The 27,147-nt window shown below is 42.6% G+C and overlaps 1 protein-coding gene across 1 annotated transcript in view; it reads left to right on the top strand.

Annotated features, from left to right (window-relative positions):
• Positions 1-229: 229 nt before the first annotated feature.
• The window catches only part of pdlim2 (PDZ and LIM domain 2 (mystique)), a 34,978-nt gene continuing 8,060 nt past the window's right edge, over positions 230-27,147 (top strand). Inside the window, exons 1-6 of the mRNA XM_083978699.1 lie at positions 230-502; positions 8,815-8,939; positions 10,835-10,986; positions 13,907-13,973; positions 14,471-14,622; positions 15,776-15,845. Coding sequence (XP_083834825.1) covers positions 8,847-8,939; positions 10,835-10,986; positions 13,907-13,973; positions 14,471-14,622; positions 15,776-15,845 — 534 coding nt within the window. The 5' untranslated portion in view covers positions 230-502; positions 8,815-8,846. The remainder of the gene's footprint in view (positions 503-8,814; positions 8,940-10,834; positions 10,987-13,906; positions 13,974-14,470; positions 14,623-15,775; positions 15,846-27,147) is intronic.

The following is a 27,147-nucleotide window of genomic DNA, read 5'->3' as shown; positions in this document are numbered from 1 at the left end:
ACCAGTGAGGGCTCATAACCAGCTGCGCACGTGCTGCTCTGCCTGACTTCACCAGCAGATGGCGCGCGGACTCAAATGGCAGCCACGGTGTGACTTTGGATAAATGGCTCAATTATCACCGCGGCACTCTCCTCCCCTCCTCCCCTCCCCTCACCTCCCCTCTGAGGCGACACGCCCCGGTTTGCTGCCTGGGTCTAAACCTTTATTTTGGCAACAGCACATGGCATCGCGAGCTCGCCCCTGTGATTCCTCTGCGCGCGCAGCCACAGGTGGCGTAAGTGCGTGCCACCTAAACATCTGAAGCAGAAGAGACAAGGGACTACTGCTGCTTCATCACATCCTCAGTGCTCCTGTACTGACGGAGACTTCTCCTACAGCTGCTTTTTGCTTTCGGGGGCGGACTTGAGCCAGGTTGAGGTGAACCGGGGACCTGGTGTGTGCTCAGGGTTTTGTCCGCACTAAGTTTTAAACAGGTGGAGAAGGCGCCTGAAATCACACTAAGGTAAGTGAACACAGCATTGATAAAAGTGTCAAACTGCTTGTAACTTTTATGTTGTTGTTTTTATGGCAGCTGCTGTGTGTGTGTGTGTGTTTACTATTTGTTTAGACACATATCTGTTCATGCAGTGTGGGAACTGAAGAGGAGGCGATGAAGCTTGGCTAAATGTTGATTGATGGCGAGTTATGTACGCAGTTCATGAGTGCAGCACCCACATACCGTATGGGCTGTTTTGGCTAATCATGCATGGTTTAAGCTGAAATTGAAAGTCAGTCTAATTGAGTAGAAAAACTTCAGCCCACACAGAGTGCAGGTTTCCAGCTCCTACTGCGTGGACCCTGACCCTCCATCCTGTTACAGCCTCTGTATTCATGGGAGCAGGGATGGTTTATTTTGCACATGGAGCAGTCAGAGTGATTTGTGGAGGGTCTGGACCAGGTGCAGCCTCAGGAAACTTGAAGTCAGTATTTATGTCACATTATCCAGTTATCTTTTCTCTCCTCCACTGAGGGTAATGGCTCTTATTCAGCAGACCCACTTAACTTCAAATTCTAGCCAGGTCTGAAGTGCTGTAACTCCAACCCTCTGAGTCCCTTTTTAAATTAGCTAACCGTGGCTGGTTCTCCTGCACACTTAATCAAGTGTTAAGAAACAAACAGACCTGGTTTGTGAGCTCAGCAGGTGGGTAACTACTTGAGCTGTCTCATGTGTAATCCAGAACAGTCCCGGTGAAACCCTTATGTTCCCAAACCCCCCATCGCCTGCTGTTTGTGTAACTTCTCCATTGTGCCTGTGCCCGAAGTGCCTTTCATGTGTGTGCTCTGCCTACCTACCCTCCTCTCACTTTAGATTGTGTTGGTTTCCTGATGGCTTTGCTTTTTTGTGTGTGTGTGTGAGAGAGAGAGGGAGAGAGGGAGAGAGCGGGAGAACACTATGTTGTTGCTCAGACAGGATAAAGCCATCCAGGAACCAAAAACACACCACTGTAATTTTGCTGCAAAGCAGTGGCTTTTGAGAAAACAGGGAAATGGCCAGCTGGTTACCTTCTAACTCGGAGAAATGTTTGTTTTTACAATTGCACTGAGGTTGAAGCAAAAGAACATTTTAGTCTTCTTCTGAGTTTTCCTGAATCTTACTATGTCTTCAGTTCAGTTCAGGGCCTTTAACAGGCAGCTTTACTGTGTGATGAACATGTGCACAGTTATGCAGGAAGTCAGTATAATCAGTTAAATGCATGATGAAAGGGATTTTTTTTTTGGCTCCCGTCTCACAGAAGTGTGGTTTTCGGTTTTAGCTGAGGCAGAGGCTTTGCAGGATTGGTTTGACTGTCATTTCTTTAACATCACACCAGTTTTTGTAGAAGCAGCAGCTTGTGTGAGAGAGGATGCCAGTTTCTCACCAAGCATCAGTTTCTCACAGAGGTGCATGATCACACCATGTATTTTGAGAGGGTGCATCTAATGAACAGAGTGGTGCTTGGTTGCGCGCCTTTTTGTGAGGAGAGCCCAATGGTGCGTGCAGAGGATGTGGTGAACTGTCCTGATTGCCAAGCAGCAGAGTGTGCAATTTGTTCAGTGTGAACAGCAGTAACACGATCTCCAGATGATGATGATGATGCAGAGGGAGATAAGTGGAGACAGTACCACTGTGTCCTTGTCTTGTTAACAACTAAACTTCACAGTAAACACAAACCAGTCCACTCAAGCAGCATAGTGATAAGGGGATTTCAGAAACTGATGTGAAATCATCTCTTTATAGTGTAGTAGTTAAGATTATGTAACATTTTATGACTACATTACATCATGGAGCTGGACAGGAACATGAATCCTAAGTTTTTCCACTGAAAAGGGAGTGACCACAAATATTACAGGTATGGCTCAGCCTTTGATTATTAGCTGAAGTGGCTATATCCAACAGTGCAGAAACTCACCTACCAACACCCCTTTGACATCATGTGTTATTGTTTGATATGTTCTCATCTCCCTAGTGACTGCTGTTATATCCACTAATGACAAAATGGGTGTGATTTTGGAGAATGCACAGAATGTTTTTCTACTTTGCCCAGTCCAGGGAGAGGCCAGTTGGTGCATTCTTCTCCTTTTTATTCAGTGGGTGTGTGTCCAGGTAAATCTCGACCAGTGTGTCACAAGGGATAGAGTCAACAGCGGACACCATCACTGAGGCGGACTGTGGAAACATCACACTGGCATGTGGCCACCAGCGAGAGCTTTGACAAGTGTGAATCATACTGGGAATAATTCCCCTGCAGCCACAGCGGTTCATCCGAGTGTTTGTTTGCATCAAAGTTCAGCCAGAGATTTCAGATGCATGTGTTGTGTCTGCTATATTCATCAGCCACTCTTTCAGTGTTAGCATGTTAGAGAGCTTGTTCGTTTCCATCCAGTGTAGGTTGGCCCAAAGTTCAAGGATAAATAAATCTGTCTCAGTGAGGCAATTAGGTGATTCAGGGGAAGAGGTAAAGACTTGGTGTAGATGGCCTTTTCCAAGTGTTTCATTCCTTGGATCAAATGAGGTGTTAATTCCTAAGATTGGCTCTGTCAAATATAATGGTAAATAGTTCTTTAACAGCCGTTACATCAAAGACCTGCATCATGACTGCTGCCATAACTATGCTGTGGTAACTTACAGATAAGAGGTAACAAGTCATCAGTGATGAATCATCACTTTTTGTCATACGCCAGTAAATTGCACGCACAGTTTCAGACTTGTGTTTGCAGGTTTCACTCGCTCCACCCAAACTTACCTATAAATACACACATGGTAGTAAATACCCTAACATCACCTAGGTGTTCACAGTGTGTACGTGTGAGCTTTGATGTAATGACGCACGGATTTACTGCCCCTGTCCACTAGGGGGTTGGACTCTTGTGTGTGCAGCACATGTCTTATCTCTAGTTGGAGACAAATTGGAGTAAATTATAAAAATAAGAAATGCAGTTTGCAGTTATTAACAGAAAATAAAATAGTTTGACAGTGTTGTCTGTCAATAAATGTAATATACAACCATAAGTAGAGCGTGTGTAATGAAAAATCCTTTGTAAATGAAACCCTTGAGGCTCCCTGCATGTTGGAGCAGTGAGTATTGAATCCAATATTATGAGGGCCCTGTCTTCCCGCTCATACCTCTGCTATCTCATTTTGCCTGTAGGGTCAATCTTTCAGATGTGACAAGAGCCAAAAGGCCTTTAACATACAAAGCGTATACATGACATGCTTGAACATCCCCCAGAGAGAGAGAGAGAGAGAGAGAGAGAGAGAGTGTTTTACCTTTGATTTGTTTACCCAACTCAAGCTGTGCTTTATATTTACAATAGCAGCACTGAGATTTGGGTCTAAATGTTGATTTGTTGAACAACCGGTGTAATTCATCATGTGACAGTAAACCCTTTTATTGAAAAATAGTGACAAAATACTTACCGGTAGCTCCTCAAGGCAGGGTAATATTATGCTCCAGTGGCGTAGTGGAAAAACGTGTTGGTCTTCAGAGCGTAGCTGTCCTGTACTTGGAGGGACAAATGAAAATAATGAGATGTACTGACATTACCTCACCAATAAAATAAGGTAGTTTTTTTTTCATACTTTTTTTTTCTTGATTATTTGATCAAACATCAGAGAATTGTGATTAAGTCACATCACAATTTCCTTAAGCCAAAGTTGATAATTGCTTTCTTTGTGTGACGGAAGCATTAACACACTAACCTTCACTCAGTCTGGACAAACTGTCTTTTGAATGCAACATAATGTTTGGAGTATTTGCTTGAAAATTTACCATAGCTGTTAGTTAAAGCAGAAGTAAGTGGTCCGGTCGTTTTCGCTAATGCTGCGTTCCAGGCAGGCTTTTGAAATCGTTAATTACAGCTTCAAGTCACAACTTACGACTTTGTAGCGTTCCAGGCAACCCACTCGTGTTTTTCCGACCTGTTTTACCTGTGAAAGTCACTATAACGGCCACTCGTAACTTCCGACCGGTGAACTCGTACCAGATTGAACTGGTATGACTTCACGGTCGGAAAAATACGAGTTTCCTTGAACGCACCATAACAGTCCTCGTCCCTACGTCACCACATTCACGGCGTTCCTTGGCTGCACACACAGCCCTGCATGCCGTTCTCTCTCCTCATTGGATAAAAACTGTAGGATACGATAAATGTTTTCTCCTCGGCTCAGAGCAGAGTGACTGACAGACCCGTGTTTCGGTCCAAACACTCTATGTAAGTGATTGCTGTCGGAAGATATAACTATTTAAGACTTATATTAACACAAATATATCACTTACTTCTGCTTTAATCACATAAGTAGGTGGTAATATTTTTCCAGGAATGAGCAATCAATTAATTGTGTCAGCACGACAAAGTTCTAGAAACTGCTTTTGTAATGCACTTCAACAGCACAGTCTTCTGTAACCAACCTTACTGTTAAGCTGAATCCACAGCTCTGCATGCAGGATGTCCGATTCATTGTAGTGTTGTTGTTGGGCTCTGCCCTCGCTTCAACAAGGTGTACATAATAAACTGGGTGTATGAACCAATGGATAAACCTGTCTAAGAAATTTTGAATGCTGCCTATTTCAGCCCATCAGACCTGATACCCCACTGTTTGTTGGTATGTAGGTATGCAAGCAAAGTCATAAACCTGTCTATTGTAGTGGTCGGAAGTGAGAGTATTTCACTACAGTTACAGTACCAGTTTCCATTCTCCTCACGCACATTCTCCTCACATCCTGCAACTGATGCTGAACTGTGAGCCACAAAAAATACTTCATGACTGGAATTCTTCTCATTGTGTTAGGTGGGTTGAATCGTGTTGCCACATTTGGCCTGCCAGCACAAACGACGAGATGTCACCAGAACAGAATTCACCTTTTATGTAAATTGGCAGCTGCCCAGCAGCACTTTTGTGTGATAGAGAGGTTTCATCAATCTCAGTTCAGCACTTTGTTTTATGTGAGCAGCAGTGCAGTCCTAAAACCTCATCATCAGCCAATTAATCAAAGCCCATGAGTGGCAGCCACTTATCCTCGGTACCACTGTTGTTTTTCTTCTCCGCTGTTTGTTAGCTGTGCCACATCCTTTCACTTTGACACTATACACCACAAGCACCTTTTATGATGTGAACAGTGGTTGTTTACTTGGAGAATTACCAGGGTGCTTGGTTGATAATGGTACTCTTCTACAGGAGAAGCTGCAGAGGCTCATGGAAGTAATTGACACCCCCAGAGGCTGAGAAACTTTAGGGCAGCTGCTCCCTGTCATTATCACAACTGCACTCAATTTGGGAGGCCACAGCAATTAAGAGACCCTAATGTTGGTGAGCCCAGTAACCCTGCTAATTGGCCCAGACTGTTAATGAGTAACTGGGAATGAATCGCTCGTCCCAAACACTTATGGAATGTGCAGACAATGAAATGGGCCAGTGTTTGGAGGGATTTAGGGGAGTAGCGTGGCTGATGTCCTAGATTCACTTTTGTAGACTGTGATTTGTCTTGCTCCATCCTTGCATCATCAGGATCTTTGATAAGTTTATATTATTATTATGTACTACTATCTCTTATCATTGACAGGCTTTTATCATTGGGACATTGAGTAAGATTATCTTTTTACATAGTTGGCCATAGTGCACATCAGCATGTGTAACACTTATCAACCTGCAATATCATATTAAACTCTTTGTGGCATCTGAAGACATTAACCCAGGATCAGCTGATGGGTGCAAGTAAAGAAGATGTTATTCTTAACTATAGTGTATGTATGAAAGGTTGGCATCCTCAAAAACAATTAATGTGCAGTTTGTTTTGATCTGAAAATAGAAAATCTATTTTGTAAAAGTTACTGAGGTGCAAGTTCTGCACATTTTGCTCAGAGGTTAATGCAACACCTGACTTTGTGTGGTGAGTTAAGCAACAGATAATGGAAAACTGTTTTTCTGAAAGAAGTAGTCCATACTTAAAGCAGATATCAGCTTCACGGCCGTTTCGGCTAATGCTGCGTTCAAGGCAGGCTTTTGAAACCGTAAGTTACAGCTTCAAGTCACAACTACGACTTGGTAGCGTTCCAGGTAACCCGTAGCTCGTGTTTTTACCATCCTGTTGTCTGTGAAAGTTCCCTATAACGGCCACTCGTAACTTCCGACCCGTGAACTCGTACCAGATCGAACTGGTATGACTTCACAGGAAGGAAAAACACAAAGTACGAGTTTCTTTGAACGCACCATGAGTTAGCAGCCCCCGCCCTTGTCAGGCATCAATTGGTCCTCGTGCTACGTCACCACATTCACGCGCATCCCTTGGCTGCACACACAGCCCTTCATGCCGTTCTCTCTCCTCATTGGATAACACTTGTATCCCACAAGGAAAATTTTCTCCTCGGGTTACAGCAGAGCAGAGTGACGGAGAGACTCGTGTTTAGGCTGAAATACTTCATGTAAGTGATTGCTGACGGAAAATAGGACTATTTAGGACTTATATTAACAAAAACATTCCACTGATATCTGCTTTAATTCCGTTATGTCATCACCCGAAGCACACCTATATATTACTTGTTAGACTAATGTTGTCAGCTAAAATTAAAGCACAGTTTTGCTGTAAGGTGCATTTTCATCAGAGACACAATGGCTCTGTATGTGTTTGCAGTGTGCAGGTGTTGATGTGTTTACGAACCCATAAGCGCTCATCTCATCATCACTGTCTCCTACAGAGCCTTGTGTCTCCACATGCAGTCACACAGAAGACAAACCGCCTCTACAACTATGAGTAGAGTCTGAGTAACCTGGCCACACAATCACACATTTTCCTCAAGTGAACATACATAATTAATTACATTTTAAGCTTTGTGTGCTCTGGCTTTGGCCCACTAATATTTTACAAGATTGTATAAATGCTAATTCCGACAGTTTAGATGATTATTTGGGACTCTGCTCAGTGACATAATGGAAACTCTTGCTGTAGAGACCATCCATCTTAAACAATTAACAGTTCATTGTAAATGTATTATATATTTCCTTCTTGCCAACGTCTGTATTACATTATATCATACATTATGCATTATATTAGATTATCGTTTAGCACCTTGCTGAGTGTATCTATCATATTCACCCCAACAACATAAGGATAGTTTTACACTGAGTGAACTGTACATAGAAGAACTCAAGAACAACCTCAGAAGATGTGGGAACTTTTATCATGACGTGTTTAATGTCAAGTGACATAGAACTGGATACTCAATAATCATTGCCAGGTCAACGGAGATACTTCTGGCGGAAATCTACATACCACAGACGGTAGCATACGTCACACTGTCATCACCAATTAGAATTATGTAATATTTTAAAAGCTCCCTTCTAACCAGTAATTAAAGTTCAGCATCTGGGGGATCTGTCTCTCTTCTATTCTTTCATGCGTCTGTCTAAATATGTAATAGATAAAACGTCATCCAATATGATAAACAACGCTGACTATAAACCCCAAAATATTGTTCATATTAACTTATTTGTCCCACATGGAAAATGGATGATGTTTCAGTATAATTTGTTCTTCCCTAATATTGCATTGATTCCCTTCTTGAAATGTCACTTGACAAGAATAGAAAACTCCTCATATGGTTTCACTACACATTGGCATTTTCAATGATTTGGTTTAAAAAATTTAAAACAGACTTTGTGGAAGGCCGCATCTGTATTTCTGTGTAAACCCTCACCATGCATTTGTAAAATATCCATGAAAGAACTGCAGATTTACAAAACATATCAACAGAACTGCAGGGCAAGTTTATTTGTGTTGCCTTTTCTCTCATAAACTGGACCTAAAGCACCACCTTACTGCTTGTCATAAATCATACTACACCACTATACTGTATACACATACATTTTAGTCAGTGGTCGCAGTTTAACATAATGAGACGTCAAGTTCCTCGTACAGTATACGGTGCGTGCACGATTTTTTTTTGTTTGGGTTTCTTTGTCTTGAAAGAGCATTTGGATTTAATGAAACTCTCTGGCTTTGTAGGCACTTTAGCAATGTTAGTCATGTGTCTTTGGTTTCAGATTCCTCCCATTCCTATTTGATGTGGTTACACAATTCATGTCAAAGGGACTTAGGCCAATGGAAGCGAAGTGTTGCCGCAGATGAAAGGCAGCTTATGCAAATGTTCATTCTTCACCTGTTGATCTAATGTGAAGCTTGGATGGCAGAAACACATGGCTCTGATGAAAATATTCAGCCATACACATGTTTAGGTCCTGCATATTACTCACACTAAATCTTATGTTCACTCTTGCTCTCTTTCTCTTTTTTTTCTTAGGGTTTTGACAAGTGACTGTGCTGACCGGATCAATGGCGCTGACAGTGAACCTGATTGGTCCTTCACCATGGGGCTTCAGAATATTTGGAGGAAGGGACTTTAAGAAGGCCATAACAGTATCAAAGGTACTCGCCAGCAGCTGCCCTGCTGCTGAACCTCGTCACACCTTATCAAACCATATCCTCTGTTTTTGTCAAAACAGTCTGTAATGGCATGTCATGTAAAGTCAACTTCCTCTTCACTACGACTCTTTTCTTGTCTTTGTTTGTGTCCATAGCTGCTTCATACCTGTTTCCTTGACTACCGAAGCCGTTAGAATAGAATGGAAGTGGATTACATTAGAAGGAAACCACTGATTACAGTTACAGTGGAAGTTGTGGTGGGAGTTGAGGGGGATCCTGGTCCCAGAGTGCGTGTATTACCACGTGCATCATTAAATTTGTACTTTAGCACGTGCAACTTGTTTTTACTGTGCATATTTTCCCATTCACTGTTTGAAAAAAAAAATGAGAGAGCCGTATTAGAAGAGGAGGAAATATTGCCACTGTAAGCAGACAGCAGGCAGTAAACACCACCAGGAAATGTTGCTCAGACTCCTGCATGCCAGAGACACCCAGCTCTGCCCACTCCACATCCTGGTCCTTTATTATCACCTCAGCCTGGATTTTCCAGTGGGTCCTCTGTAGCTCCTCGGGCCATAAAGGATAAATTATGGGAAAAACATGGCCGTCCCATCCCAGCTCCAAATGGCTTAAATTTCAAGGCCCTTTTAAAGGCTTTTATTGTTTGCCCCCTCTTGACAACATATGCTAGAAAAACAGGTCTTCTCTTGAATAATGGGTTTCAACTCTGATTTTGTTACTGCTGTCTGGTAAACAACACCAACATGTTTGCTTGTCTCAAATATCAAACAGGTTCTGTGAAGTGTCAGGGATTCCTGCTGGGAGAGAAACTTCATCACTGAAATTGTTTTCCAAAGTCCAGTTTGAGAAATGGCTCGTCTCCACAGCTAAGCAGCTGTAGATTTGAACCATCTGAATGTCGCTTGGCACGCAGACGACATCGATGCCCTCTTTTATTCCTGTTGGCCTGAAAGATAGCTTGCCCCTGTTTCTCTCGGGCGCAGACCCTGGAAAAGAAAGAACCCCAACTGCTCTTAGTTTATGTGAAACCAGGCGTGTCCTGATCAGAAAAGGCACGCACTATTGTGGGTCACCACAGCAACGCTTAATTGCCTCTCGAGTGAGCCCACAAACATGGTACCTCTGCCCCTTTGCTTGGCTAAACTTACAATCAGCCACTTGACTGGCATTCTCTTTGCATCCGTTGTTCCTCTCGAGATGCAGGAAAGAGACTCCCATCGTCACTGACTACCTCAGTATTTATTTTGGTTTGCATTCTTTGCTTTATTACCCCTCTGTTTTCGATTGGAATGCGAGTGCTTTTCATTGCAAATGTTATACTGAAGTTAAAACAGTTGCAGCAGCAACCTCCTGATTTTGGCCTTTGTTATAAATAAGCCTGTGTGTGTTTTGGTGCATAAGCCTGAGACAGAGGAACCAAGCAGAGGCTGGTGGCTTGGACATTATGTTTTGACCCATTAGTGTGGAATTCACTCTGATGTGGTGGTATAGTATTGGCTTTGACACGCAGTGAGGCCAGTTTCAAAGGTCAGGCCCAGTCAAACCATCAAGTAGTGTCACACTAATGACTTCTCCCCAAGGGTGTCATGAATCTGTCCACTGTTGACCGTCACTGCCTCGTTCCATGTGTGTTTGAAACACTTTGGCGTCTGTTGGTATTTGCTTTGACTGTTATGAGTTGTAGAGAGAGACAGTTTGTCAACTTGTCGACACCTTTTCTCATTTACTCATTTGTTAAAGTCACTGACAAATTGTAGCAGCCATAAGATACAAAGCTGTCTTTACTTGCCAGATGGATAGGATCCATAAAGTGGTATTTTCAGAGCACGACCTGGGGCCAGTAGCAGCTCACTGCAGCTCATTCTTCTGTTCCACAGGTCAACGGGGGCAGCAAGGCAGAGCAGGCAGACCTACAACCTGGTGACATTATCTTGGAGATCAATGGGGAAAATACGGCCGACATGCTGAATGTGGAGGCTCAGAACAAGATCAAGAGCTCCAAGACTCAACTGCAGCTCATGGTGGAGAGGTATGAAGGCATGCAGTCTCATGATATACAAATACAGTGCTATGCAACCCTCTGCAGCAAAGCCCATGCATATACATACATGTCTCTGATTCTCTGTGTTTGTGCCCAGACCGCAGTCCTCCAGCTGCTGTCTTCCTCTACACTGACTTAAACTTTATCATACAAGCACTGTACAAACAAAACAAGTGATTGTAATCAGGGGAAATGCCAGCATGTATGAGAGCCACACTGTTCCCGTCCCTGAGCCTCCTTAATAAACCTTGTTTTGAGATTTGCCAAGACCTTGTTTGGATGACAGGGAGTTTACCACTACAAAGCTTTTCCTTTGAGTCAGGACTGCTCTTGGCTGGCACTTTGATTAAAGGTCCTCCCTAAATTCTTATTTCTTGTCGCCGTCGCCTCTTGTCACATTTTTTTCCTTCTTTTTCAGTCACACAGACGCACACACTAACACGCACACGCCCTCTCACGCACATACTGTATGTTCTCACATACTTCCTCCTTGGATGTCCTATGTCCATGTGAGTGAATTTTTCCCAGCTGACCTCATGTCTCCCACCAAGCCAGAAACAACACCATTACTCCTTCCCTGCCCTGGACAATGCCACTGTGTATCTCTGCCATGCCTTTAATCCCACTCTGTTAACTGTTGGCGATTCTCAGCACCTAGTCTCTCATGCACCTCACAGGCTCCTGTTTTAATGCTACTCATCAAGCATATTGCCTGTTTGAATTATGTTCAAACAAACTCTTATGAGGTCTGTAAACTGAGTAGCACAAACTGTAATGTTTAATTTGTCCGTTGTTTAGTTGAGATCACTCCCTTTTTCCAGCTCCACATCTGGTTGGCAGTTTATCGTCATCAAAACGGCAGTGATGTGGGTACTGACCGTCATCACACAGATGGTGTTGCCCACTGAAAGAAGCTGGCATCAGCCCATCCCCAGAGTAGCGAAGTGTTGTTTTTAGATGTACTGTCTACTCCTATGTACAGAAGCAGCAGTTTGCTGTGCATGTGTAGTATCTAGAATATTTTTCATAGCAAACCAACCACTCAGTTGCTGTCTTTGGTGTAATTATCCCTGAAAACGTATTAGTTGGGCTTTGTTTGCAGCCTCTTGATTGGACTTAATTGTTCATTGATCCCTTTCGGATGATGCCAGGTTTCCCAAAGCGTTTGTCATTCTGATCCTATTGCTTCTCCCTGATTTTCCTTTTTGGTAGTGTGATAATGAGAAATGCATGCATGTGCTGCTTATGTGTGTGTGCATCCAGAATGAGGCATTATTCTGTTTAATCAGCAAAGATTCAGAACGCTTGTATGATGTTTGTCATGGCAGCTCAGCACTTTCACACTGACTGCACTACTTTGAACTGTTCTCCATTGGTAAGCAGCAGGAAGGAAGCCCTCAATAGGAAGTCAGTGATGTACCACAAGTTGCCATTAAGTTTCTGGGCACTTTTCGGGTGTTTTTGTGTGTGTGTGTGTGTGTTAGTGTAGTAGTCAAGATCTTTGAACTTTGTCTTGCTATGAATTACAGGGTATTGTAGGAATGTGTGATTATTTTTCTAAAAGTAAAGGTAGAAAATATATCACTTTAACAAGGAATTGAAAATGTTCAAATAATGTCCAGTCCTTTAAAGCAGCTTGCACACTTCTTTAACACGGGGCGCAGCTTGACACAAAATATGTGCACTTGATTTAAATCATTTGACCCCTGGTCAATATTAAGTGTTTAAATATTTCAGTTTCAGAATGAGGAGGTATTTTTATACTGTACACTTTTTAAAAAATCTGCCTCGAGCGGCTGAGTGTGAAAAGTCCTGTCCATGACAGCTGTGAACAGGTTATATCAACTAAGGGTTTCAGGTGCTTTTTTAAGTCAGTTTCACATCTCTGTGGTATAAAGTCAGTCAGCATTTTGACCAGAAATTCTTCTGTAAAGGAAACCTGTAACCACAGGTCATTGCGTCTAGACTAGACACTGATCCGACCACCAATCTAAAATATTTCTCCTTGTTTGAAGACTCCAAAGTTGATGTAGGAAGTGAATTTTTAAGGTGAGCATTTTCAGCTGTGCTGTTCCTGTTTCGAAATGAGTTTTTCAGGCCTGCCACATTAATATCTCTCCTAGAGGAACAAATGTCTTAGGGCTGATGTATCAGTTTCTGTCTTCTTGCCATGTCTCTTCTGCACATAGTATGTGGAGCCCAGGCCACGAGAGGTGTGTTTCTGGGTGATTTACCACAGGCATCCAGGCCTTTCTATGTGCCTCATTACCCCAGGCTCAACCAGAGCCAGTCAGCCTCTGGCCCTGCAGCCAGGGGGGCACTTTGTGTTTGTACTGGCGCTTATACTGCCCATATTTTCCCCTCCAAATTCAATGATGGAATTGCTTACAGAATGTGTTTTCTATTTAAGTAAAGCAAAAGTGACTTGTTTGAAAGACAAGATTTCAGAGCCTACAGTACTCATCTTTTGCACTAATCTCCAAGATTCATGGGAAAAGTATTTGGATACTTGCCAGAGCATTAGCAATAGGAATGTCAAAATAAATGATTTTATTTTTTCTATCCCTACTTTCAAATAAAGTTAAAGACTCATAACTCTTTGAAACTGGATTGTTTTTCCTTCACTCAGCATTTTCCTTTCACATTCTTGAACATGATATTACATATTTTGATGTTCATCAGCTTGTGTGTAAATGTGATTTAGAGGGAGTTTGAATTCAATGGTTGTTTATTTAACATGAACTCTCTTCCAGCCTCAGATGATTTTTGTGTTTTTCCCTTTTTGGAATTCAGCAGTAATGGGATCAGACTTCATTCCACTCACTACATAGATGGAAAATGAAATTTTGGATAGTCCAAAATCACCAATGTTGACGGTAATTTGATTTCTGTCGTTTTCTGTCTTAAGACCTGATCCTTCCAACCGACAGACCAATGGCCTCAGCACACCTGAACAGCTCACTGGACGCTTCCAGGTCAGTGCTGCAGCTCCACAGGAGCTTTGATCAATCTACAGTCTGTTTTGATTATTAGACATCATACACTACATTGGTGTTGAGAACTGAACTAGATTTTTTTTTCCTTTTCCACAGCATTGTTCACAAGAGCCTGTTTTATTTGGATAATGTGTTGTTTTGACTACACAGAATATTCTGCTTCATTTCCGCTACTGCACACATCTGTTTTGTACATATCTTTTTTTATTTTACTGTTCTCAGGATGGAAGCAATACAAGACATGGCAGTAGTTTAGTGCTTGTTCCTGTGTTTTATTGACATGAGTTCAAATGAACCAACTTCTAGTACTTGGTGACACTGAGTCAGTAGACACAATACATTTATTTCTGTGTACCCACTCGTGTTGACATTCTTGCAGGTGTTCATTATGCCTCTCACTTAAGCCTTTCAGTAGGATCAAGTTGCATTCAATTGATACTAATGCAGTAACATTCCTCTGATGTGATGTTTTGTAGGAGGCTGTAATAGTGAGTCGAGACGAGAATCAGAACTATAGAGAGTATACGATCTCCAGCCCTGCATCCCTGTCTCCCGGACCGTATTCACCAGATCCTCCTGCCAGCCCGGACGGCAAGAGGGAGAGGCTGACACCCACCATCAATAAGAGGTAGCTCCATTAGCCTCGGTGTAAATCATTGCTAAATCCAAGCATGTAGATCAAGTTTGAATTGAATGCATGTCTGATATAATGCAGTAATTTGTGTTCAAGTTAGTCAAAAACATGTTTTGGGTAGAGACCTCCTTCTCCCTTTAACTTTGAAGTGTAGTGTGGATCCTTCGGTTTAAGCAAAGTTTGGAAACTTTTGAAAAATGATCAAAACCATTAAATTGTTGGTCTTGTGTTTGCTGCTGTGTCAACTCCTACAGTATAACTGTGTTTACCAGTGATGTAGTGAAAGCAAAGGATTAAGCAAAGGACAGTCTGAAGTCACACACATGCAGTCAGGTTACTTGTAAATCATACTGTACCGTATGATTAAAAGTCAACCTGCAAGATGAGATTGAAGCTAATGCTTTTGGTGTGAACATGGTCTAAAATGAAGTCTTGAGACATTTTTGAGCTTGACATTTTAGATGGACAGGGTTTTTCCTTTCAGAAACTTGTTCATTCGCCGCTTAAACAGGCTTACAACTGGACAAAAGGCCTCAACAAGTGCTCTCTTGACTCCACAACAGCCTCCGAGTCAATAGGTATGGGAATAACAGACAGAAAGTGGAGCCATGGGATTGTACTGTAGTAACAAAGGATATGCACAGGGTATCACATTCCACCGTTTGCATTCACTTAAACAAAAGGCAGAATGTGGAACGTTCACCATGCCTTCTCTATGCATGGCCATTGACTCTAATGAACAACTGTTTTTAGGTCACAGTTCAAACCTAAATTTTCTCCTGTGTCTGGACTGATGAAGTTTCCTGCCTTGTGCTTATGTCTTTTTTTTTGTTATCACTGTCAATAGAATTGTAATTCATCTTAATCAGTTTTTCACCTCAAACACTGAAATCTATGCCATATAATGCTGCACGTGACGTCACATGTGTGTTTTATGAATTTATCACCAAGAGGTTGGTGATGTGGTGAAACCATTTAACTTCTCTGCAATTTTATGTCATACATTAATTCTTCTGTGTCAATTTTACATCACGTCATCTAGAAATACAATACTGTCCAATAGCCACAATAGCCTCACACACACACTTGGAAATGAGCAACATAATTACACATTCATCACTGAGTCTCTGTCATCTTTATATTATAGTGTCCAGCTGCGCTCGTGGTCTCCAGAGGAAAAGAGTCCAAGTCACAGGCTGTCCAGACCACTGTCACAGGTTGGTTTCAAATAAATCTAGTTTTTTTTTAACTGCAGCTTTTAAAGCAGGATTTTAGCTGATTTTCAGTCAAATGCTGCCAACCATATGGATGGTCAAACTCTGAAGCTGAACTATAAAATGTCTTAGGTTAGATGGGGACATCTGGTTCTGAGAGAGCATGAAGGTACTACCAGTGAAAACTGTACCTCAGGTGACCTGATGTGAATTCTGTCACACACATTTTGCATGGAGATGTACGATAGTTTGGAGTCGAGGTTATTGTCTGGGTGCATGGATCACATACTTTTTAGTGTATGATGGAGTAGTAAACTGGACAAATACGTGCACATGTCCTCCAAAAGTCTGTCCGTCATTCATCTGTAGCTACAGTTTCAGGCTGGAGTTCACTCAGACAGTACAGCTGAAGGTTTTTGTTCTCGCTGTACCTCTCTGTGAAATGTATTTATTTTGACTGCTCTGCCCTCGGCTGTTAGAATAACATATCTGAATTCTCAGCCTTTCCTCTTGAATTGTTACTCCGATGCCACAGAAGATGCCCTACTGAGGGTGTGTAGACTCGGGTGTGCTGTATGTGGAGTTCACAGTGGAGTCAGGATATGAAGAGGTTTTGACATTTTTACAGCAGGGAGTGCATAAACTAAAAAGGTCATTCTTTAAAAATATTTGACATTAAGACGAACAACAGTCTGGAGCTGTTTCATTCACAGCCTGCTCCCAAGAAAAAAGAGATTACTTTCCTTAAAAACAATGGCCTTAACCTTTTAGTTGTCTGAATGGAGACCCATTAGTCTCGGCAAGCAGTAAAATATGGTGAGTGGTAAAATACAGACTTGAGGTCATCATAAGACTGCAGCTAAACTATGCTGTACTTATTTACCATTCCAGCACCAAAACAGGGGAGGGGGGGACTCGGGCGTCTGGAAAGACTTCAGTGAGTTAAAGAGAGAAAATGCTGTGGGAAAGTTCATCATGAGCTATTTGAGCTATGCCTACATGCTTAGTCTCAAGCCTGGGTCCCACTGAGGACCGAACATGTGAGATGACAGAGCGGGAAAAAACATACAAGACCTTTTGTAACGACATGAGGAATTCCAGCCATTTTTATAACTCTGGACATTACATAAAGTTAGATAAATATGCAGAGGTTTGAACTTGAAAACATTCAAGTGTCCCTTCTAAGAGGCCGCTCACTGAGAAGGTCCATTTTTAAAGTTTCTCTTCGAGTTTGGGATTCTTTGTGTTGTTTACATGTTAAATAGGATTCAGATGGACTGTCACTCATGGACGTGTCCAGTCTCTGAGAGCGGTCTTGCGTCACAGTGGTTTTTGATCTTTTCACACTGGGAGAAACATGAGCCAGTGTTGCCATGATGTAACCGCGGTCCCAGTAGGTTTCCTGAGAATGTTATTACTTTATATTGAACAGTTTGGACTAGTCTCTATGGAAATAAAATACCTCTGTCAGTCATGCCTCATGAAATCTGGTCACAGCAAAATGTAGTCTCAAGAAATGCAAGACAGTCCCCACTTTTTTTTTTTTTTTGGTCTCATGACATAGTCTCCTTTCTAGTTGTTTTAGGACATTGGCAGGACATCTGTGTGTGTAGAGAGGAATCAGTGATGACCACTAGGTCAAGTGACTCCTCCAACAGACAGCTGAGATGATAGAGCTGTCTAGTGTCAAGCCCTTACCCTTGGAAGTTAGTTGGCTTATGCATTGGGTCTCTCTTGGCTGGAAATAATATAATATTATAATAAATCATTCAAAACTCCACTTCCACAGTTTTTTAAGCGATAGTCCACCATTTTTTGGAAAGTCACAAAGAGCAGGTCTTCTGTGGCTTGATTATTTCATCAAGTTATTTTCCGTTGTTCCTGAGTGCATTTACCTAGCAGGCTCAATTTAACCAATGATGCTTTTGTATTGTGGGAGCTAAACGTCTCAGCATTTGGAGCTAACAGTCTGGTCATCTTCCCTGTGCTGCTTGGGTTTTGTTTCCTGTGAGATGAGAGTGCCAAATTGCCGGAACATAGATTAAACTACAGTGAGTTTGTCAGGTCCAGCTCTTTGGCTAAATGGTACAATAGCCTGCAAAAGTTGAATGCTCACTGATATTACATTGTAGGTTTATCACTGGATGCACTACAACCCTCTGTTGTAGTTGCTTTTTTTTTCTCTTTTTCATCAGTCCAAAACCACATTCAAAAAGCCACTGTGGAGTTATAGTGAGGCTGCGGCCAGCAAACCATGGTGGGGCAAACTTCCGTATTGGCCAACCAAGAAACACATTAGGAGCTATGTTGTGGCTCAGAGCTCCATCACTGAGCCTCTAGGAATGAACTTGCTCCTGTCATGCCTGTCCATCTGGGACGGCCTCGCATGTTTGTGGTATTTATGGAGTCGCCCGTTCTCCCATTCTTCTTACCATTCCTAAATTCTCCCTATTCCTCATTATTTTTATGGTGGAATTTGTATTGTCTGAGAGACATTTCATTCCTTCTTTCTGCACTACTCCAATATCAATTTGTTTTTTCTCCACCATTTTTAATTGTTCATTCAATATGTAAATATTATTAATAGAATGTGCTTTCTTCTGATTTAAAAGCTGATCTGGATTGGTTGCTCTGCGGTCTTCGCCTCGACAGCCCGGTGTTTACAGTCATGAAGCCTAGTGGATGAGAATTTTGGGTTTTGGCTGACCCCTTCCTCCAAGGGATGTCTACCCTGGTTTTAAAGCGGTGACGAGCCTCCTGCCACAGCGCTGTGATTAGTGAGTGCAGTTCTTTCAGAGCGCTCAGTGGGGAAATGGCTGGAGAGAGGCCTTCCATGGGCACACTGTGTATTATGCTGCTGGGGCTGGCAGGGACACAGCAGCCCAGTGAGTGCTGAGATGTGGAGCCTCCATGACAAGGGCCTCTGTCCTGTCTGAGAGGTGCAGAGTGCTGCTGTATCAGGTGATCAGCCCCTCTGAAAAGCTCCTAAAAGGCTTTTCCACCCCTGTTTTGGCTCCCTTAGTGAGGAGAGTGGGATGCGCAACAGGATCCCCCATTTTCCAGGGTTTTGGATATCCTGAGAAAAAGCCCCTATACAATAGTGGCTGTGATGGCAGAGCTTGTGGAGGCTGGTGCTGAGTTTTCCCTGGTGTCACAACGCTTGTCGTTGTCTGATGGGAGCTGGAAGAGCTGAAGAGGGAGGGGGGGCTGCTGACATTCCCAAACTGTACTTAGGCCATCACGCCACTCTGCTGAAAAACACAGGGAGGTTTTTTGTGCTTCATCATGGAGTCTTAATGTCAGATACACTACACAGAACATGCACAAACATAAGAAGTGCATGTTTAAAAAAAGTGGCCAATGCATGTCCTGGCTCTCAAACATCCTTGACTTGAATGCACTTGGTCTTTTGCACACATTTTACATAACTTTACACACGTAGCATCTCTGGTAATTACTTTCATTTGTGTTTGTTAATGCATCCAACATTTATTTCCTTCCTCCTAACCTTGGCTGCAGAAGTATTTTCCCCTTGGTTTCTGTCTGCATTGACCTGTACATTTCCCCCAGCATATACATTTGGCCATGTGAGGGAATGTTTTTCAGGAAATCTATACAGTACATTTTGATAATGAGTTGCAAAGGGCAGTGTGAGTAAGGATGGTGACCTTTTTAATCAGAAGATGTGGGTTCAAGTCCCTGTTACAGGAAGCATCCACTCTGCTGAAGCAACAGTCCCAACCGTCCAGCAGCTGTAGAGGTTTGAAATGCATTGCTACTGAAATACATTGGAAACCCTGGCAGGGATCAGTCTGTAAGGCTGTTTCCATCTGTGATTCCAAAGTGGCATTGGTGGACTTTATTATGTGTAAGATTGTACCCTGCAGTTTTGTTTTGTCATGCCATGATGTGGCCAGCCATTTTCATGGGATTTAGTAAAATGAGCAAAGTTATCCTGGATTCCTAAAAGCCAAGCATGAGATTGTATCTGGACTGGCCGGGCACCATCATGATTCAGAGCATCTGTTTATATCATCAAGAAGTGACCACAACAGGATCTCTGTTGCGATGAGCAGGGCCAAAACCAAACTGCTTTTCACGAGACATGACCCGTCACTGGGCCATTAGGACCAGGCTCCATGTCTGGGTTCGCTGTTGTTGCACTTTGAGGTTCCTGAGGGTTGCCTTAGCGGGCTCCCTGATCCTGTGCTGGGTTAGGAAGGCAGCTTTATAAATATTCCTAGTGTAGGATGGTCAGCCTCTGTAGGGTGATGCTCAGTTTTTGGGTCTATGCAGACCAAGCTTTTCCTCTCTGTGCTAAATTGGGGTGGAGTGGCCTTGGCAGTATGGCATGTGTCACTGAACTCTAATCCAGACAGGACATGGTAAGTAAGGATCTGTACATCCTCTATCTAGCCCATACATTTCTCTCAAAGCCGTTCTCCTCTCAGCAGGCCGGCCTGCACGCCAGCAGCTGGCTTTGTCCTGCTCTATTCTGGAGGCTGTGGTGGACTGGAGTGCAAAGCTGCGGTCATTGCTTTCCAACAGAAGTGGAGAGTTGACTTGAAGGAACAGGACAGAGTTTATGTTTTTCCAAATAGACTCAAAACGTAAAGGATATATTGCAGGCACTGTTGGGTAAAGAGTGAGAAAGTCTTGCCCTTCGAGATGGAAAACCTGAAGATGTAACCATACCTCACCTGTAGGTTTCTCCTCCATCACCAAATACAGATATGCATATCTTTTCCTTGACGACGATGGCTTGGAATGATGTACTATTTCAGGATTGACATGAGTGGGGCTGCTGTTTGGTTTGGCAGGACCCTGCAGTTCGAAGCCAAGCCAGTGTCAGGGGAGAGATGCTGGCTGTGGCCACGGTGGAGGGATGTTTTCTTCTCCTTCCCAGCACAGTGAGCTCTGTGACTGGACAGCGTGAGGCCTCTTCACGTGGACTCGCAGCCGTTAAGCTTGGGGTCCATTGTGGCCACTATGCAGGCAGCATGCCTCTCCTCATCCCCACTGATTGATCAGCACGCCTGTTTTTCTTTCCCCTGGAGTGGAAAAGCAAACTGGGGCACTTTTGATTCCCCGTGCTTTCCAGGCCCCCGAGCGGCGCACTCATGGGGACATTTGGCCGTGTGAGTTTTATGGGGAAATGTTGGCGGGGAGAGATGGGCCTTTTTACTGTTTGCTGCTGTTTACGAAGGTGGTTCAGTAGTATGTCAACATTCCAAAAGTTGTTGTCAAGGCAACGACCTGTATGACTGCCCCTCAGTGTATCCGTGCCAATAAAAACAGACATGTCAGCATATATCCCCCTAGTTTTACACGGGACAACACCTACGTTTTTGGGTAATGGTTACTATGGCTGCATTTGTTGGTCATAAATCATAATTGTTAAGCTGGTAAAATGGCATCTGCAGTTAACACTGTAGAATAATTCTGCTACACTCAGACAACATAATGATGTCTTGCTGACATTTTAGATTTATGTTTTAGCCATTAACAGAAATTCCTGTTGAAATATGAGAATTAAGCTGTACTCCATCAAATTGTATTGCATTATAAGTCATACTACTATGTTGTACAGTAGAGTTACTATACCTCTGTGAACCAGAGAGTGAGACGAACCAGATGGTTTCTGTTTAATTAGTGAAGTTGTGATGATTTGTTAGACTCATTAACTATTAGAGCTTTTTTATGGAGAAGTTTTCACTGAGATGTTAAAACAAATCAGCACACTTGGCTTTAATTCAGTGTCTTTGATTGTTGTTGTCTTTTTTTGCATACGAAAACAGGCATCCAAGTGACCATAAATTAAAAGTATCATGAAGTCCAGCATTCTCAGTCCCACCATAATGAACTCCAGATGTCTGATGAGCTTGATATCCTGCTCAAGTCAGAGCCCTGTGGGGAATTTAATAGGGATGAAAAATGTGTTGCTTGTAGCACCCTCCGTGGATAAATAAACGCTCAGACTCAGTATTCATTCTTCATTGTGTGCCTGACTTTTGGTGGCAGTGTAGGTGAGTGCCTCACCCAGACCACCTACTGTACACTACGATCACATGACACGGCTTTGGCTTCTCTCAGGGTCTGAAAGTATTCACTGTGCCATTACTGTACTTCCTCCACAATTCACACATTCAGGTTTATCCACATTTATCACAAGCTGAGCTTCAGGAATCATGGGTTGTTGAATTAAAGCTGCAGTACAGCATAACTGTTACCTGATGTTCATGTTGTCAAACATGTCTTGGAGCATTTATGTATAAACTTTTTGGCACTAATATTGAATTAAGACCACAGCCTGAAAGGTAAAAAAAAAAAAAAAAAAAAAAAAGCCCAAAAGTAGATCTGTTATAGCTCACAGTGGCAACAGTGCACAGCCGCACTTTCTGTGTTCATAATCATCCTGTTGTCTTCATCTTTCTGCTGCTCATTTGGCCTCTAATCTTGGACATATGGTTTGTATCTGTAGCAGTCTGATGATGTGTGGCTGTGGTGAATGGAGGGGGTGGGAGGTGGGAGTGGTGTTAGCACTGGCATCACAAAACTCTGTCACTTTATTCCGTGCTATTGACTGCTGCACTATGTAAGCCTGTGCCAAGAATTTATATGTAGAGACCTTTGTAGAGGATTGAGACGCTTGAGCCTGTCTTCGAAAGCTTACTCCACACGCTGCAGGGTGAACTTGGTACTGTTTATGAAGGGTTTTACATCGATGTCTTGAACTAGGTATGCCACGGGTTCAAAAACAAGACATAGCTTTAGTGTATTAATACTGTTTTTAAGATACATGTGTGTAAAAAAAAAAAAAAAACACCACTTGATGAAGAGTCTATCAGCATTTTAATCTGAGACCCTCCATAAAGCAGCTGCCGTGGGATTTGAGGCAATAAAAAAGTAAAGAATGTTAATGATGTGAATTTTTAATATAAAAGGATGCCCTGTGCTCAGTCATAGATCGTGTTTTATTTGTTACAGAATGTGGACACAATAATGAGGCATCGCTCAGACATAATTACAAGGCAGGTTCTATCAGTGACAGTGGATAACGAGTAGGTTACCATCAGCCTCAGGTCTTTGCTCAGGACCTCCACCAATGCACACGGCTGGATAGGAAACACTGTACACAAGTCTGATTATTACCCTGCCCAGGATGTCTGCTGCTGTCCCCTGCCTCATTTTAGTTCAGCAGTCATGTCTGTGGTGGAGACAGTGAATAAGCAGTTATATCACTTTCTTACAGCCGTACCAAGCTTCCCAAAATAAAAGCTCCTCTAAGCATCGCTCTTGTGTGCTGCTGGCCCATGCCCTGTAATTGAAGCTGCTGGGTGGTAATGATGATGATGCAGAGTGGCTTGCATGGAGCCAGACTGAAGGCTCCTCCACTGGCACTGTCCCCAACGTCTCCCATTGCCCTTGATCTGAAACAGCTGCCCTCACTTCAGTTCGCCATTTCCTGTTTGTTTGTGTTTTGAAGAGGCAAATCATAGGCGTCTTGTTGGTATTTGAGTCATTCTTTTGCATGTTTTGACTGTTTGTCCTCCACTTCATTTTTTCCCCCTCCAATACCAAGTCTTGAGCAGAAGCCAGACACTTAGTCATTTATTCAAGCACATTTTTTGTAAAGATCCTTGAAATCCTTTTAGACAACAAACAGCAACATTTTTTTGAAAACAAAGGGAAAAAAGAAAATCAAATCAAATCAAATCAAACTTTATTTATATAGCACTTTTCATGCAAGGGCATGCAACCCAAGGTGCTTTACACATAAAAAAGAAATAGACACACAGAAAAAAGAAAATCCTGTTCAAAATACTAAGAGATTTTAAAATGTATATCCCCAATCATTTAAATTAATTCATCTCTGACAGAAACTATTTGGTAGAGCATCTTATGGCTCACAAATTGGCACAATTATTGTGGACACTCCCTTCATATTCAGCTTTGAGAATTGTGGCTTGCCGTGGCTTGTCATATTGCACCTGTCATTTGCACTTGGCTGACAATGCCAATTTTGTGTTTGGAGCAGGACAGCACATGAGAAATTTCAAATTTTGTTTTTACAGGTTAGTCCTGCTAGTGTTGCATTTTACTGACACATAAGGGTTTACTCGTTCTCTCGCCCAGTACATGCTGGGATAGGCTCCAGCCCCCCCTCGCCTCTGCCAGGGATGAAGCGGGTTCAGAAAATGAATGCATGAATCAAATAAATAGCAGGCTTAAGCACAACCTTCTGCAGCTAGTCTGTTGTCTTTGCGGCAGATGTACCGCTTCAGACACATGCAGCAGGAAGAAAGGATTTATATCACTGAAGTCTTTGAAAACATGAGATACCTAAGATTTGGACTATATTGCTATAATATCCAACCACTCACAGTAACAAAAAAGAGTTAGTCCACTTGTGTTATGTGTTTAAGTTTGTAAAGAAACTTGAATCTGGCAATGAAGGCACAGACAAAACCCAAATGGAGAAATGTCTCATATGAAATACTCCACTGTTCAAATTATGTCATACCATAGTATTTTCTGTCTTTTATTCCTCTGTCCATATTACTGTAAGGAGCTGCTTGAAAAAAATGGTTTTCTGGGCATACAAAAGAAATAACTTGTTTTTGGAAGTCTTCATTGCAAAACTCTTAAGTGGTGGACTAGATATCTTATTGCATATGGAACTCAACATGCCAGTGACTTGCCCTAATGATACAGTATAGGGAATGTTGACAATGAACAGTGTTTCCTTTAGGATTTGTTTAATCAGCAGGGGCACCACCATTTCAGAGCCCTTATACCTTTCCAGAGCTCTACACTCCCTTTTTTCTGGCAAATTCAAAAATGCAGTGCAGAAGGAACTTCAGGGTGCAATGAAAGGTGTTTGGACAGGATATGTTTAGACGGAGAAGAAATCATTGCAAAGTTACAAAAGGAAACCAGATTTGGAAATCTGTCTGGCTCTGTGTTATAGTTTTGTACTTATGAGAACTATCAGGATGTTGACACTGTATATAAATACAGTCAAAAAAATACATTACTGTGAAGAGGACATCTCACTCTGTATGAACTATGTAAGCTGCACCCTGTTAGGCCACTGTACCACCAAAAAATAACTGTCTTTGGCAAGAATTGTCAGATTGTGCAGAGGAGACAAAACAACAGCCAGCCTCGTTTAATTTAAGTACGACTTGAAGTGACTCATTGGATTAACATTAATTAGTGGCAGCTGACGACCACCAGTCATGACGCTCAGCTTCAGCTAGGATGTGAGGCAGCAGCTGATGTTTTTCTTCACTGCTTTGCCAGTGAATCTGTTTCTTTCCTTCCTCAGTGTACAAAACTTCGTCACTGTTTCACCCAAAGAAAACTTCACTGTAACTTGCCAATTTTTGCTGGCTCATGCAGTGGGATAGTATGGAAAAGTATCTAAAGTTGAAATTCTGGCAGTGGCCACCACTGCAAAATGTACATAATAACGGAAACACTGATGAACCCCTGATTACAGTTCAATGCAGCTTTAATCAGAGCTTCCTCCTCTGGCCAGCCACAGGAACCAGGAGGACCTGACTGATTTTCTCCAGTGGTCTCTCCCATCTCTGAACCATACTCCCATCCAAGACAAAATAATAGGCTTCCCCCGGCTCGCCTGTTCCCCCTCCCTAGCTTTGATGGTGCATGAGACATAGATGCATTGTTGGCGCTGCCATGGTACAGTTGACCAAAAACAGTGCAGCTCTGAGATCAACCGTTTATAATGGGTTGAAGTCTCACAATGGAGCAGTGATGATTTTAGAGCACAATGTTTTGGAGAGTGCAGTTTAAGGATGTTGCCAGCCATGCCATGGTTACTGCTATAAAATTTTTGGCATCAGGTAGCGCAGGATGGATGATGTTGATGGAAGAACTGCTGAAGTTTTTTGAACTTTCTAAGGTCAAGCTCAATCACAGCTGCATTCTCCCTGTCACAGAGGAGCGCTTGTTTTTTCTCTCTCCTTCCTTTTGTTTTTCTTTACTTCATTGCATTCCTCTGGAGTCTCGTAGATTAGACTTGTGATTTTATCCGTAAATTCTCCTGCTGTTGGAGAGCCCGAAGATCCACGCTCACTGGCCAGACACTTATATAACATAAGTTTGCTTTGCATTACTGTGGATTCATATGCACATACAGTGTGGCTTCACTGGGTTTTTCTGAAGGAATCCCTAAGGCATGCATCTCTATCATGTATATGCCCTTGAGATTGCTTCACAGCAGGAGAGGACACGGATGTCTCTATTCTTGTGCTCTGATGATATGGAATATGTGATCTTATGAGCCTGCACTTATTATGTTCAGCTTATCCTGGGAGGAATCGCAGGGAGACGTCCCAATGATCGTTTCTGGTAAAGGCCTCCTGGCACGCACCACTAATCTGCCCACTCACTAAGGAGAAAGAAGAGGAAAATTGGACTCAATTGAGAACAGAGACATTGTTCAAAGAGTTGCTGAATTGGAAGCGGGTGCTGGCATCGGGCACACAAATCTTTGACTCCATCAGTGCCAGTGTGTCAGCTTTGAGCCCCAGCATCAGCCCCAGCTTGAGTCTCAGACCTGCACTGGTTGAAAGTGTGGGGTGGAGACAATCCTCCATTGGAAAGAGCCTGTGTAACACTGATGCCAGGTGGTGACAGATGAGGGAGAAAAACTCTGAGCTTCAGTGTGAAAGCTGTACTCGTGAGTTGTGTGTGGGCTGTTTGCACTCAAAGTTTTCCTGGCCCGTGCACAGACCTAAAATAAAGTAATAGTCTTGTTACCCCAGCAAACCGGAAGTTGTGAAACTGTTTTGAGACTTGTTCCTTTTTTCTTTTTCTCTTTTTTTTTAGTTGAGTCATTTTCTTAGTTGGAATATTTTGTGTGTGTATGTGTGTGTGTGTGTGTGCGTGCTCTCTGTTATCAGTACTGGTCAGTGTTGCAGGTGGACATGGTCAGATGCCAGACAGTGTTGTGGACAAAAACAGTTTGTTTGTTGGGATTCCTGACAGTAAAAGTGTCTGGGTTGAGTTATGGGCTGTGCAGACTTGGTCCAGGTGTGCTGTGTGTTGAGTGAGAACTCATAGCTATAGTCAGTTTCATTAGTAGCTCACTCAAGCACTGTTATAACATAATACAATTTGAATTAATCAACCTTTGCTCCTAACGTTGAAACCATGTGCTCCTATCTCTATGATAAAAAATGTCATTGGCAGATCTGCTGAGACTTGGTTTATGAGCCTCCTGTGTTTAATGGGTATGCAGCGCCCTCTTCTGTCAAAAGCCAAAATGTATTTA

This window comes from Trachurus trachurus, assembly GCF_905171665.1.
Source record: "Trachurus trachurus genome assembly, chromosome: 9".
Lineage (NCBI taxonomy): Eukaryota > Metazoa > Chordata > Actinopteri > Carangiformes > Carangidae > Trachurus > Trachurus trachurus.
This window is presented reverse-complemented; position numbering and strand designations above follow the sequence as displayed.